The sequence below is a fragment of the Diceros bicornis genome, chromosome 32 (genome assembly GCF_020826845.1).
Source record: "Diceros bicornis minor isolate mBicDic1 chromosome 32, mDicBic1.mat.cur, whole genome shotgun sequence".
Lineage (NCBI taxonomy): Eukaryota > Metazoa > Chordata > Mammalia > Perissodactyla > Rhinocerotidae > Diceros > Diceros bicornis.
In genome coordinates this window covers 9,764,840-9,779,272 of record NC_080771.1, presented here as the reverse complement: position 1 = coordinate 9,779,272, position 14,433 = coordinate 9,764,840, and the positions used below count along the sequence as shown (strand labels likewise).

The 14,433-nt window shown below is 46.9% G+C and overlaps 1 protein-coding gene across 3 annotated transcripts in view; it reads right to left on the bottom strand.

Annotated features, from left to right (window-relative positions):
* The window catches only part of GNAO1 (G protein subunit alpha o1), a 171,568-nt gene extending 162,029 nt beyond the window's left edge, over positions 1-9,539 (bottom strand). For 2 of the 3 annotated variants that reach the window (XM_058527846.1, XM_058527847.1), the window contains exons 1-2: positions 8,668-9,429; positions 8,408-8,450 (exon numbers count right to left, since the gene is read on the bottom strand). In XM_058527846.1, the coding sequence (XP_058383829.1) occupies positions 8,408-8,450; positions 8,668-8,785 (161 nt within the window). In that variant the 5' untranslated portion in view covers positions 8,786-9,429. Of the gene's footprint in view, positions 1-8,407; positions 8,451-8,667 lie in introns of all 3 variants that reach the window. The other variant, XM_058527848.1, reaches the window with a different exon arrangement.
* Positions 9,540-14,433: the final 4,894 nt, after the last annotated feature.

Genomic DNA, 14,433 nt, shown 5'->3' with positions numbered 1-14,433 from the left:
CCTCCATGACACCATGTTTATACCTAGTACTCAGCAGGCACTCAGTAATGGATGGACAGATGGATTGATGGATTGACAGATAGATGGATGGTTAAATGGATGGATATCCTACTATCCTGTCTTTCCCAGGTCTTCTCCAAGCTACCTGCTTCTACCAAAGCCAGAGCCTTCAGTGGCAGCTTCTCTCTGTGGCCACCTAGAAATGGCCCACACTTCTGAGACAGGAATGGAAAATGATTTCAGGAGCTGTCCAGCTGGTGGTTAGGGAACACTCTGGCAACAGAATCAATGTGATACTTGATGATGATCACCACCTCCACCTCCAGAAGGAACCCAGCACCAATCAAGCACTTGCTATGCTCTCAGCTACCGACCTCAACCAAAGCTGGTACCATCCCATTTGCTGATGGGTCTTGGGTCTTGGCCTGCCAGCTCTCCATTCCCTACGCTGGTGGTGGTCTAGTAAGAACCGTGTGGGGTTAGAATGGAAAGGACTTCAATTTTGGAATTAGACAAATCATGGTCTGAATGCATCGCTGGCACTTACTAAGCTGTGTGGCCTTGAGAAAGCTACCTAACTTCTCTGAACCTCACTTCCTCATCTGTAAGATGGAGTTGATGACCATATTTCCTCATAGGTTGATGGGAAAAAAACAAATGAAGATAATAGATTGGATTGAAAATGATGAACAGAACCCATGACAGCCAAAGGCTTTCAATATTATTATTCTGGCTCATGTAGAAATGAGTCTGCATTCCTCCTGCACCTCATTTCTGTCTCTCTGTTCTTCAACTAACATTTATTAAGCACCTCCCTGTGCCAGACATTGGGTTCTGTGCTGTATTATGAACAAAAATAAGTCACCATCCCTGCTTTAGGGAGCCCTGGTGGGGAGGGGGCACCCAGATAGCAAAGGAGACAGACACATAAACACCTAATTAACTTACAATGAGTAATAAGCATTAGTGCTCTGTGACCCTGGAGGCAGGTGACCCAGGGCTGATTTTACAGCATAGAGATGCTATCCCCTTAAGTAATGATTTTCCACAGAAGATCTATCTGTTGGCTCAGATCTAGGCAGAGAAGCCAGGGTAAATTCTTGGCCATGGAGTCCAATCCTTATAGATTACCCCCCTTTTCTCTTTTCTCCATTCTTGGCTCAGAAATCAAGTAAGCAGGGGGACAAATTCAGGGCACTGACTATTAGCCTTGCAGTATTTTATTTTACTTTAATTTTTTGGTGCTATGAAAAGCACAATGTTTTTCCTTTGCTCTGTAAAGAATATTAGAACTAAAGATGGCTCAGCAGATAAAAGCTGTGGGCGGTAAATACTCCCACTATTCCCCCCTGCATTTCAGGCTTCTAGGTTTCTCTTTGCATTTACTGTATCTTAAAGCTAGAAACCTGAAAGAGGCCTGAGAAATTCTATGGGGAAAGCCCATGTCCTCATGAAGAGATGAACAAAACTGAGGCTCCGAGGGACTGAATGACCTGCCGGAAGTCAAATCAGAGAATGAGGCACAATTACAGCACAGTTCTCCTGACCCTTCCCTTTCACTGGTCTGCAAATCTCCCAGATCCCTGATCTTATGCACCTGAACCCAGGCAAGTTCCTTCACATGCAGCTAACACTGGTGGAAGCCAGGGCTGTCTCCATTTTAAGCATCCTGGAAGCCACAGACAAACCATGTCTGCCTCTAACATGTCATTGGGTCTTTCCTCCCAGAAGCATCCTGTTTCTTACTAACAGGACACTTTCAGATCCTCCTCTTTGGTTTGAGAACCACGTCTGCATGAAAAGTTTGGTTAGAGGTGGTTTCCTCAAAATGCCTCTCAGGGCTATGACTTTCCTGGCTGACAAAGCTTTGTGGTTGAGGTTGCTATTCTGCAATTATCTTGGCCTTAAAAGAGCTTTCATGGGTATCCCCTACCCCTGCAGGATGGAACCATAATTGATGCTTTTATGTTTAGAACCTCACGTCAAAGACTTCAAGACCCTGAAAATGAAGGTAAATCCCAATTTCATAGACCATTCAGAACAGGAAAGGAGCTTGGGGTACCCTGGGTCCAACTCTTTCAGGAAACAAAGCCCTAGGGAGGCAGGGGCAGAGCCACTTGTCTTGACTCCTGGTCCAGTGCTCTTTCCCACTCTCTATAACATCACTCCAGCCTCCAGAGCTGAAGCAGCTGCACCATCAAAAATGTCACATCAGTTATGACAACACAGTTTGTTATATAACTGGTGCTGCAGAGCAGGCAAGGGGAAGAAGCCGTGAGCGTGAACCACAGCGCCCCCCTTCTGGCTCTCAGGGCAGCTAAGTCCCACACACTTGAGAGGAGAACTCCATATGGAAGGGAACACCCACAAATCAATCCGAGGAATAAAAAAAAAACTAAAGCTGACATTCATACGATGATTTACATGTTCTAGAAAACTGTTATAAGGGCATTTCATAAATTACATCATTTAATGCTCACAACAACCCTATTCGGTGGTTATTTTTATTATCAGCCCCATCTTACAGGCAAGGAAACTAAGGTGCAGAAAGTTAAGTAACTTGTTTAAGGTCACATATCTAGTTAGTGGTAGAGCCAAGATCTGAAGCCAGGCAGCCTAGTTACAGAGTCCACGCTCTTAATCGCCTCTCAATTTTAGAGAAATGTGCCAGACTGCTTCTCTAAATAGGAAACTACCTATTTCCTTAAACTTGTAACAGGCCACTGCTCCTTCCTTCCCTTCCCCCCTAAGCTAATGACTGATTTGTTGGACAGTTTCTTTTCTAACCGGTATTGTGCATGAGTGAGAGGCAGGGAATAACATAAGACTATGACACAAATTTGAACAAATTCTTAGAATGGAGTTCATGTGAACACCTTCAAGCTTCTTTTGATGATGCAGTCAATAAGAAAGTGAGGTGAAGTGCCCTTCTCATAGCACCTGCTAACTGTTTTTAAATTCACGTAGTATGTGTATACATGCACACACATACATAACTTTTTTTATTTTTTCAAAATCAAAAGTTGTTCTTTGATAGTGTCAAATTCGGGGGTAACGCTTTCCAAAATGTTTTTTCAGTTTGAAACCATCCCCTCACCAGCTTGTCTATTGTCTTTCAGATCAAGATGTGCTCTCGTGATAATAGTCTGTCTTGCTTCCTAAGAAATTAAAGACTGAAAACACCCTGGCATACAGGGAACCAAGTCCCTGCATCCAGATGGACTGAGCACATGTCAGAAAAATAGGACCTTATTCTACTCATACGAAATCTCCAGTGTTAACAGAGATAAGGTACTGTGAGCAGCTGAAAAACACGAGTGATCCTGTCCTATCTTTAGCAGATGTGGCATGCTAACAAGCACAATATAATCTGGGAAGTTCTAAGTGCCAAAGAAACAAGACAGTACTCCGACTCTGGTCACTGTAAATCTAATCTAGCCCCACACACAAAGAACAGAAATTCTGGATTCCTTTCACTCATTCCTTCCTGCATGAAGTTTCAGTCATTCAATCTAATCAGCAATGACCCTTTCAACAAGCAGACAGATTCTATTTCAAAATCCAACAGGTAACTGAGGTTTAAGAATTCCACAGCTGATTCCTGAGACGAGGTGGACTGTTTGCTAGTCTTCTGGCAGGAAGGTCTGCTGGTATTTACAGCTCAGTGAACAGTAAGCAGAGAGAGAGCACCATCCATCAGCAAAGGAGAACTCATCTGCTACTTGATCTGACATTCTGTTCGTGCTCATGCTATCTCCAGAGAGCAAGGCGCATCCATTTGAATAAAGATGGAGACAGGAGGAATGGAGGGGGTCAAAGCAGCCAACGAGATGACTGCAGAAATAACAAGCCCACAAATCCAGAAGAGTAGCTCTCTGTGGAGTATGGCCTCAAAATGGGACCCTTTAGGGGTGTGCAGGAAACACCCTTTTAGATGGCTGCACTTTTACAGAGTAATGGCTGCAAGTTGCCATTCACCTCCACTAATGCCTGCCACTTAGTAGGCGCTGAACAGCAGTGTGTTGAATAAACACAGGCTTGCCCTGAACCTAAGCCAAACAGTAGGCACCCTAATTACAAAGTCAGGGTCAGCTGGTAGGAGGAAACCACCAGCTTTTGGCAGCAAGTGACATCTTAAAACTGCTTTCCCTGACAGGGTGGGGTCTGCCCTTGGAATCATACCCCACTGTAAGGGCTGGGATATTTGTATGAGCAAGACATCTTCACCAGGAAAAGCCTTAAATTTGTTTTACAATGGCACTGAGCAGGAACCTTGGGAATGAATGCACATCCGAAGTGCTCCATTTTACTGTGTCCATTTATGCAAAGCCTACCAGCTACCAAGCCATGCCTCACTGCCACCTGCGAACTCTCTCTCTTCCTAAAAATCCACTTAATGCTCCAGAGACAGACAGCCTGAATGCGACAGCACAGAAAACTCAACATCTCAAATGAGGGCAAACTGTGGTGTCCATAGCAACTCCACAGTTCATTTTACATTTTCATCAGGTAGATGTCCAAGCAATTGTCACTATTTGTTCAGAACGCCAAGTCACTTAAAGTGATATTCCATTGATTCCATACTTCATAAAATATAATTCTTTAAGGGATTTCTTTGTAAGGATTTTAGTAATTAAATAAAATTAACTCTTCCTTTTAAAATGTTGATTAGTCTAAATAACTAAAAGAGTCCCACTGACTGACTGCAAAAATGATGAGGTTGTATCACAGGTGAGGTCACGACTTCCTATAAGCAAAATTATTTAAAATGCCACACACAAAAATAAGTCACTGATTAGTCATGGTATGTGTAAAATTATATTTGTGCTGTCTCAATTATCACTGTTTATTTCTCAGTACTGAAATGTTTTGGACTGTCTGACACAGAGCTCCCAAACACTAGTCACAATCACATACACATAAAGAAACAAAAAAACCAGACAGCTATGTTCAAATGAAATTTTTAATAAAGTATGAAGAATTGGGCTTTTAAAATGACAGTCTAATCTGTGGCATCTCTTAAGTGGATGCCGGTTTCCCATTACAACACATATCAGGCAAAAGAATTTCAAAGGTCAGTATCCCAGCAATGTTCCTCGGCTGCTATGGGTGTTAACACTCTGTTCTAAGCTGCATCTGCCAGCCAGTCCTTTCTCATATAACTTCAGTTACTACGAGCCTATAGGGAAGCCTATTCGTTCTTCTAATCAGCACATCACAACGTGGATGAGAATAGAGACGGAATGTAATGGCTCTTTGCTCTTCTGGAAATGCTGATTAACAAGGATCTGGAGATGCCTGAATATCGATATTCTTCCTCTCACAGGGCATCACCCACAGAGAACTCTCTAGTTTCCTCTGCCCAGGTGAAATAAAACAGCATCCTAATTAATTCGTACGTAGGGCCTGATAGGTTGATCACCAACCGTACTGCACAGTCAAGTCCAAAATTGCTTTCTGTAAATGCCACCTAGATTTTGGGGCCTGGCCCCATCCACAGTATAGTCCTCCTGACTCAAGTGACTCTCAGTCAAAAATCATCTCTGCAAGGGAGGACTCAAAAGAATTTGTCACTAGGATACAGTGACACCAATCCCACATTTTGTGGTTAATAAAACAAGTCCTGCATCCAGCTTGGCACAAGGCCCTGATCAAACTTATTTCAAGCCAAGCTGGAGGGCTCCGAGGAAAAGCTGCCATTCATGAATGCTTCAGGAGGACAGGACGCCAGGGTCCCTTGTGGAAAAACTGACATGGGCCAGAAATCTTTCTGATTGACCTTTTGAACAAACCTAGCCTACTTGCTAAACAGAGTTGGTGTACTGTTTTTTTAAAAAAATATTAATAGTTTTACCTACAAAAACTCAGTGTTGCCTGACATTTTTCTCCAAAAAGGTGTCCTGTGGGGGTGAGAAAAGGGAAGAGTGCAGGGAAAAGAGAAGAAATGATCGACTATCTGATTCAATTATCTCAAATATCAAACGCTTGATTTTTCCCCCCTACTCAGTGTAACCAAATATGAGAGAAATAAGACTTTCCCGGGAAAGTCTACATACAGCCTTCATTTAAGATTTCCTACACCAGTACAAAATTAGGAATTTTCACTCTAAAATGGCACACATCTCCTCAGAGAGCTCAGCTCTCTTTGAATAAAAAAGGCGAGGTACTCTTTGGGGGACTCAGTATATATTTTTAAACTTCTTATTAAATCAACCTAATTTATGGGGCCTGTTCTGGAAAAGCAGGTAAGGAGTTGCTTTGGCGGATGCAAAGTTAATTTGCAGACTCTAGCATACCCCTCCTTCCTTTCTCTACCCCCTCTGCCGAGCGTTTCCGAATGCCTTCGGCCCTCCGCCCCCCCCCCCCCCCCCCCGCCGAAGAGGCTCGGCTCTCTCCGCCGGGGCCCCGACTCGGCTCCGAGCACTACCGAGTCCCTGCGAGCCCCGCGCCCAGCACAGGGCGAGCCGAGCCGAGTGCCGCCGAGCTGAGCCCCACCGACTTTTCCGGCCTCGGCTGGGCGCTGTCCACCACTCGCAACGCCTGAAACCTCACCCAGCTCCAGTGGCTGGGGCTTCTACCCGGCTGAGCCCGCCACTGCAGATTACGGACTTCTGAAGTTTTGAAACGTCCCCCTTAGGGAGAAAGGGATGGCGCTGCTTGCATTTACCGACCTGCAAGGGTTCCAGGCAGATGCAACATGCACCTTGTTGCAAAGAGCAATTCCCCAGGCCCCGCCTCCCCGTCCATTTGGGTTGCACAAGCTCCAGAGAAGCCCCAGGCCAAATTACCCGTGGCTCAGAGGGGTGCGGCGAGCCGAGGGGGCCTCTGCAAAGAAAGCCCCGGGGAGCTCTCGAACAAAAATAAGAGCACGTCAAGCAGACGGGGGAAATTGTCTCCGAGTCGCTACTCCCTACCATCATGGCGCCGCCTAGAACCCGCTTGTCATGCCTGTTACACATGCAAGATTTTTTGCATCTTGTTCTGAAAGCAAAAGCATGCTTCGTCTCCCACCCACCTTTCCACGAAAGGGGTTTTTATTTTCCATTGTTTTCCTACGGGATGCAATTACTTCGCCTATGCTGTCAAGTTGAAAAATAATCATTTTTGTTTACTGCACAGCAACCTCTAATTAGGAGCTGTGTGTGCACGAAGGTGTCACAGCAAAGCGACGTGGAATCCTCGCTAAACGGTCTTAACGAACTCCTCCGTCCCGAACCGACAGGCCAACGGAAGCAGCAGGGCCAGGAGGCCCTGCGGGCGCGCACCCCTTCCCCGCCGGCCACCCCCTCCCCCAGCAAAGCTGCCTGAGGGCTCACCAGGAACTGCCGAGCGGAGTGCATGGGGCCAGAAGCGAGCCCGAGAGTGGGAAGGAGGGGCGAGGCTCCTTATCGAGAAAGTGTGGAAGGGAAGAAATATCCCATTTTGTTTTAATTTTCAACCATCACTCAAATCCACCCCCAGTTAATTAGGAGGGGAAACTGATATCTAAGGCAGAAGGGGGCGGCGGCAAGCGGGGCCTGAAATCCGCATTGGGGGTAGATTACATGGAACACGGCCTATGCAGAGTGTAAATAAATACATTGATAAAGGCCACAGAGTGAAAGAAAACTGCCAGTGTCAGGAGAGCGAACGCTGGGAAGGGTGGGGGAGGAAGGGCGGCCAGCAAGGGGCGGGCATTCAGCCTCACAGCCAGTGTCCCCCTTCCACCTCTGCCTTGGATACAGCTGTGCCAGTCACATAAGCTGGGAAACCCCCACCCCCTTCCCTACCACACGCCCCCTCCCCTAACCCTCGTCCTCTTTTTGGGGGGAGAGGGGGCAGAAACCACAGTCTCCAATTCAGCACCAAATCCATGAACAGCAGACACTTGATCATCCACCCCAGTCTAGGGCTGGGTCCCCTCCGTGTTTTAGCCAAGTTCAAAATCACTGCCCCAGGAGGAGAGCAGGGCGAAGTGAGATTATGGATGTGGGGTGGGGGGTGGAGGGAGGAGGAGAGAGAAATAGAGACAGAATGAAACAGAGACACAGAGACAGAAATGCAGGCATCAATACACACGAAACACCCCACGAGCAAGAGTAATGATCATAATCATGCCAATAGTGTGATGTTCTGATCAATATGGCGGACACTGTCATTCATACAACTACAGGCGCTCCCCTTCCCTCCCCCCCCCAAAAAACACCCACCCGGGGAGTTGGGGTGGAGGACTCAGAACCAACGTTGGGCGTGGGGGAGGGGAGTCAAACCCAGGTCTGTGTGTGTGTGTGTGTGCGTGTGTGTGTGTGTGCGTGTGTGCACGAATTAAAAACTGGGCCCGGAGAGCAATGTAGAGTGAGCAAGGTAACACAAATGATAAAAAATTATTCTTAATAAAAGTACAAATCCCAATGGCACAGGGACTTACTTCATCTGCTTCACAATGGTGCTTTTTCCTGATTCTCCAGCCCCTGTTGGGACAGACAGGGGGGAAAAACTGGTGAGTGTCAGCTTAGGGGAACGGGGTGGGCAGGGGGATAAGGCATGCGAGGGGGTGGGCGATCCTGGGCACATGGTGGTGCCAACTCGGGACCAGGTCTTCCCGGGCCCGAGTGGGGTGGGGGAGCTGGCGGAGGGGGTGCGGAGGGGCCGGGGTCTGGGGATAGGGGTGGCAGCCCCGGTCCTTACCCAGCAGGAGTAATTTCACGTCTTTGGCGGCGCTGATGCCATCCTCTTTGAGGTTTTTCTCAATCGCCTTGCTCCGCTCGAGGGCGGCTCTCTCCTCTGCGCTCAGAGTACATCCCATGGTGGCCCCTTCCCTGCCACAGCCCGCACGACTCGGCTGGCACTGCTCCCCGGCTCGGCGCGCCCCCCACCCCCCCAGAGAGCAGAGCCTGGGCTCAAAGGGGAAAAAAATCACGATATCCTCCCCTCGGCAGAAAACAAAAATGTCGGGAAACCAGAACCCCCCAAAAAGACAGCCGCTAACAAGATTCCAGCAGCGGAGAGTCGCGGCAGCTGGCGCGGCTCTGGGGGTGTCGAGGCGAGGGTGGCCGGGGTCTGGGGATCCGGAGCCCAGGGAGGAGGCGCCCGCGGTCCGTGGAGGCGCGGGCTGCAGGCACTGAGGCTTGTGCACGACCCAAACTAAATAAAATACTAGTCGAGGCAGGAGCCGCAGCCCGAGCCGGCGGAGGGTGGGGTGGGGGGCAGGGTGGGTCCTTCTGCCGCTGCTGCCGGAGGAGGAGGCGGCGGCGGCGGCGGCGCGGGGTGTGGAGGGAGCGAGTGAGGGGGTGCTGCTAGTGCATGTGCATCGCCGGTCCTGAGCCGTCGGTGCGTCCGCGGCGCCTTCGCCGACCCCCGCGCGCTGGGCAGGGCTGGGCAGGGGGCCGGGCCGGGGGCAGGTCTCTAGCGGGAGGCGGCGTCGCTGTCTCCCAGAGCTCGCATCGCTCAGTGGAGCCTACCGGAGAGAGAGGGAGGGCGCGAGGGAGCCGCGGGCAGCCGGGAGCTCGAGGGGGAGAGAGAGAGAGGCTGGGAGGGAGGGGAGAAGAAAATGAAGGGAGAGCGCGCGCGCCACAGCCCGGGCGGGGGAGGGGGCGAGTGCGCCAGCGGCTCTGCGCACCCCGCACCGCGAGCCGCCCGCTGACGTCAGCAGGGCCGCGCGCCGGGCCCCCGGGACGGGGAGGGGCGGGGGGCGCAGGGGGCGCGCGCGCCCGGGCCGCGTCAGCCGGCGGCGGCGCGCGCTCGGCGCGGCCTCCCCTCCTCCAGCGCTCCCCGGGCCCGCAGCTCCCCCGAGTGGGCGCGCGCGGGGCCTGGTGGGGGCGGGGCCTGGGGCCGGGCGCGCGCCGGGACGCCCCTCCCCGCCCCCGCCCCCGCCCCCGCCCCGCGCGCCCGCTGCGCCGGCCTCCTTGTCAATGGGAGCGCGGGGCCGCGCCGCCCGCGCGGCGGTCAGGCGGGTCCCCCGGCTCGCGCCCCGCGCCACTTTTCTCGCTCTCCGGCTCCCTCTCCATCTTGGCTCCAGCAGCTCGCCTTCTTGATTGTGCTCCTGCTGCTGGGGCCGTAGAGCCGAGGCCGAGCGTCCTCAGCAAACGCGAGGAGACAGTGGGTCAGAGTAAACCTGCGTTCCCGATAATTCGCCTCTGGGGCATGGGGGCAGATTCGGATTTTTCGCTTCCTGCGTCCCACATTTATTGAGCACCTAGTATGTGAGAGAGGAGGCTGTGAGCAGGGGAACACAGCAGGATGAGACAAAGCCAGGGCCTGTTCTCTGGGAGCCTCTGCCTGCCTCCCTTTGCCATCGCGAACTCTGCTCCAGGATTCCCGGCCATAGGTATCAGCGCAGGAGACAGTTCCCACCATGGGAAGCTTTTGGAGGGGAGGACAGGTTTTCATGCGAGTGAGCTTCTAGCAAATGCTTACTCCCTCAATACAGAGTTGAAACGCTTTTGCTCTTTTGGACGGTTTAGCTTCGTTGAGATCTTTGCGCTGAACTCTCTTATCCTGCCCCTTCCCAAAACACAAATACATAAAATGAAATTTGAATAGATTTTTGGTGAGAAAAGAGATTTTCTTCCTTTCTTCATCTTTTAAAATATTTTTTCCCATCTCTTCTTTTAAATAAAGACTGAGAAACCCGGGTCGGTTACTCAGCGTACAGCTAATCAAATACTGAGGAAACACATAGACATTTGCCAAAGATTGGGCATGTTCTGGGTGGTCTCTGAGATTTTGAAGAAACTAGTTCTCATGCACAAAATGGTTTTACAATCAGTTCCACAAGACAGCCCCAGGGGCCCTCCTAGAGAAAGGGGCCAATAGGAAAGGTTGCATGGGGATAAGAGAGGCAAGCGGCCAGTGGAAAACGTTTTCTTTTTAACAGTTGGGCATTGCTGTGGCTCTGAAAGCAAACTTGTTTGTTTCATTTCAACAATAGAAAAAAAACACCCCTCTTTTGGAAACGTTACCCAGCATAAAAATACATTTGCAATGGGGAAGAAAAAAAAGGCAATTAAGGCCCACCCAGAAGAAAATATTTTTTTCCCCTGAATTTTTTAATTTGTTATTTCCCAGTATGGGTGTGCCTCATTCTACAAATAGCTATCTATGTCAAAGTTGTACATAATATAATTAGAACATTTAAATTTGAATCACATTTTGCATATTCTAGAAAACAGACTAACGACTCTTATAAAGAATTGTTTTATAAAGTAAATAATTGATTCCCTACTCCCCTCTGGCAGTCTCCTTTTGTGTGTGTGTGTTGGGGAGGGGGGTGGCTTAGGGGATAAATCTGGTTTGCTTAAAATCAGAGTATCACTAAAAATCAGCCTTCCAGATCCAAAACAGACCTTAGGTACCCAACATTCTATAGAATTTGTTATTTCCTGTAAAGGTTGCGAGGATGATTATGCAGATCTATCAAATAAAGGGAAAAAAATTCAGCAACCTCACCCAGATTCTGCTATCCCAAGGCTGCATCTGAAAGATTGAAGAGGTAAGAATACAACCATTTCATTGCAGATGGTGGGTCATAGTTTACATTTTAATGCTCTTTCATATCAAGTAATTTTTAATTTAAGATCTTAGGCTCTTGAGGCATTGTGGCTTTTATGGTTGAATCAAACTATCCTTGATTTTAGGTTTATTTATTCCTTCTTGGTATCATACCTGGTATGGTGGAGGCACAAACCTGTGTTTTGTGTTTTTCTGTACTCACTCAGTACTTATTAAGCACCTACTTACCATGTACAGGGTAATGTTCTAGGCACTATAAATGTTGTACTTCAGGTTTGTCCTCCCTTTTTCTGGGTCACTTTGCATCTTTATAGTTGGGCTTCACAAAAGACTAATAATAATCTGCTTCATTTGTATAGTGCTTTATAGCTAACAGAGCACTTTTGCAAAAATTATCTCATGTGATCCTCCCACAGATCCTCAGTTAGGCACTGTGGTGTGGGGAGAGTCATGGCTGAGTGGAAAGAGCCTGGACCATGAATCCAGATCGACCTGGGTACCCATTTTACAGCTAAGAAAATTGAGCCTCTGAGGGGTTGAGTAACTTGTTCAAGGTCACACAGTCATTAAGTAGTAAGCCAGTGCTCCTTTTACATGTTTGTGGACTATTTAAGAAATAACATGTAATATAAAGCATGCTTCCTAGACTCACAGAAAGCTTACAACCTCAGAACCCAATCATATTCTGGTCCCCCCAAAGGAAGTGAAAATAAGGACGTCTCAGTTCTCTGAGTTATTAGTAATTAGATAATACCACAAGTGTTTAGTTTGTCTACAACTAATTCCTGTGAGAATGGAGAAATTACAATCCTAATATCAGGACTGAGGGACAGACACTTAGATCAAGGACAGATTCCACTTGGTTTTATTTTATACGATCCTCAGAATTATATTTCTCTGATTATTGCTGTTGGCCAGAGAATACCGCTCATTTACCCCACCCTCAGTCAACTATCCCTCTTGCCACACACACACTGTTCAGCATATTTTTACTTTTAAAAGTAGGCAATTAGAATGTTTTATATTCTCTCTAAAAGGAACAACAGCAAAGCCTACATTAAGTTGCTTTTTTACTGCGTGTGGCTCCTAATTCTGGAGGACAGTAATTTATGACATAAGCAAGATTCCCTAGCTCTGACTTAAGAATGTGGGCTCTGATTAGATGAACTGAATTTCCCTATTTGTTCCTTTTTTGTGATTACTTTAAGTAAATATGCATGTATTGACAATCTACTATCTATAAATTATTGATTTAGACTCAAAGGGAGGTTCAGATTTAAGAGCTTAATATCTTGAAATCGTGAATTCTCTGGAATGCTTTCTCAAAACCATTCACACCAGAATCAGCTGGGTGCTTGTTCAAAATTCTGTTACCCATCTTACTTCTACTAAGTCAGACTCTTCTGCAATCTGCACTGATAGCCACTCCCAGGTGATTTTTCTGTACACAAGGTGCTAGGTCTTATACAGACTCTGTGTATGCCAGTTAATTCTGCTAGGAGCTTACTTTCTTTTCTTTTCTTTTCTTTTTTTTTTTTGGTGAAGAAGATCAGCCCTGAGCTAACATCTCTTGCCAATCTTCCTCTTTTTGCATGATGAAGATTGTCACTGAGTTAACACCTGTGCCAATCTTCTTCTATTTTGTATGTGGGACACTGCCACAGCATGGCTTGATGAGTTGTGTGTACCTGGGATCTGAACTTGCGAACCCCAGGCCACCGAAGTGGAGCATGCAAACTTAACTACTATGCCACTGGGCCGGCCCCAGGAGCTTACTTTCTTAAAGTCCAAATATCTCACATGTCTCTGAATTCAACTTTTCTTTATGATTACTAGTGTTTTGTATTTCTGTCAAAGGAAAAAAATTATGAAATTTGAAATTATGAAAATTATTCCTCTTGAACACTACTGTCATGGCAAGAAAATAGGCTAAAATGAGCTAAATGAAACCAAATTAAATGTCAAGTGAATTAGGCATTTTAAGGAGAATGATAGATCACTATTTTAGGTTTCTGTACTAAGGATTTCCATTATAAAATGTATAGCTCACAGTCAAACTTAGTGGTGAATATAATTTAGAAGAATGTCTGGGTAAAGCTAAGAGATGACTTAGTGTTTTCTGACAGAAGGTGCTGATCCAATTTTTTTTATGTCCTTAGAAGACAGGCCCCCTATTTAGCCCTGGGATGATTTTTAAAATGCAGATTTCTGGGTCCCACCCCTAGAATTTCTGATCAGTAACCTGAGGTGGAGCCTGGAAATGTTCATTTTTACAATTCTACCTTCTCGCCCAAGTGATACTGATGCTCTTTAGGAAACACATCACTGGACTGTAAACTCCTTTGAGGTGAAGGAATTGTCTTATCACTGTGTATATATCTCAAAAGGTCAAGCATGGCCCGTTGCCCACAGGTCATCAATTTTAATACTTATTAACTAAATTCACCTGTCTATAGGCGAGGGCTAAGTCAGGTTGTATATCAAAGTTCTTTCCAGCTCTGAGACTTTTGATTTTCTAATAGAAATTTTGTAACTCGATGATTCTAGAAAATTTTTAAGATTGGGTGAGTGCAAAGAGGTAATAGCTTGTTTTCAAGTAAAGTTCTGAAAAATGAGATGATACTTATTTTAAACAAACAAATGGAAGATTTATTGGCATTTAGGAGCTTGTGAGAAGAGTGTATGCCAAATGTTTTTGGAGTTCCCATCAGAAAATTTCTTGCTAAAGTTTGCGTCTCATTTGTTACTTTGTAGAGCTCATGGAAAAAATAGTTTCCTTATTTATCATTGTTAGGAATAAAAGATGCCATGGGAAGAAATAAATTTTTGTGTGCTTTTGAATGAAGGGACTTGCATGAAAAGGAGCAGATTAAGGCTTGTAGGTAATTGAATTGAGCTCCTAAGTTATTGAAGTCCATTATGTGGTCACTGTTGAGAGCATTA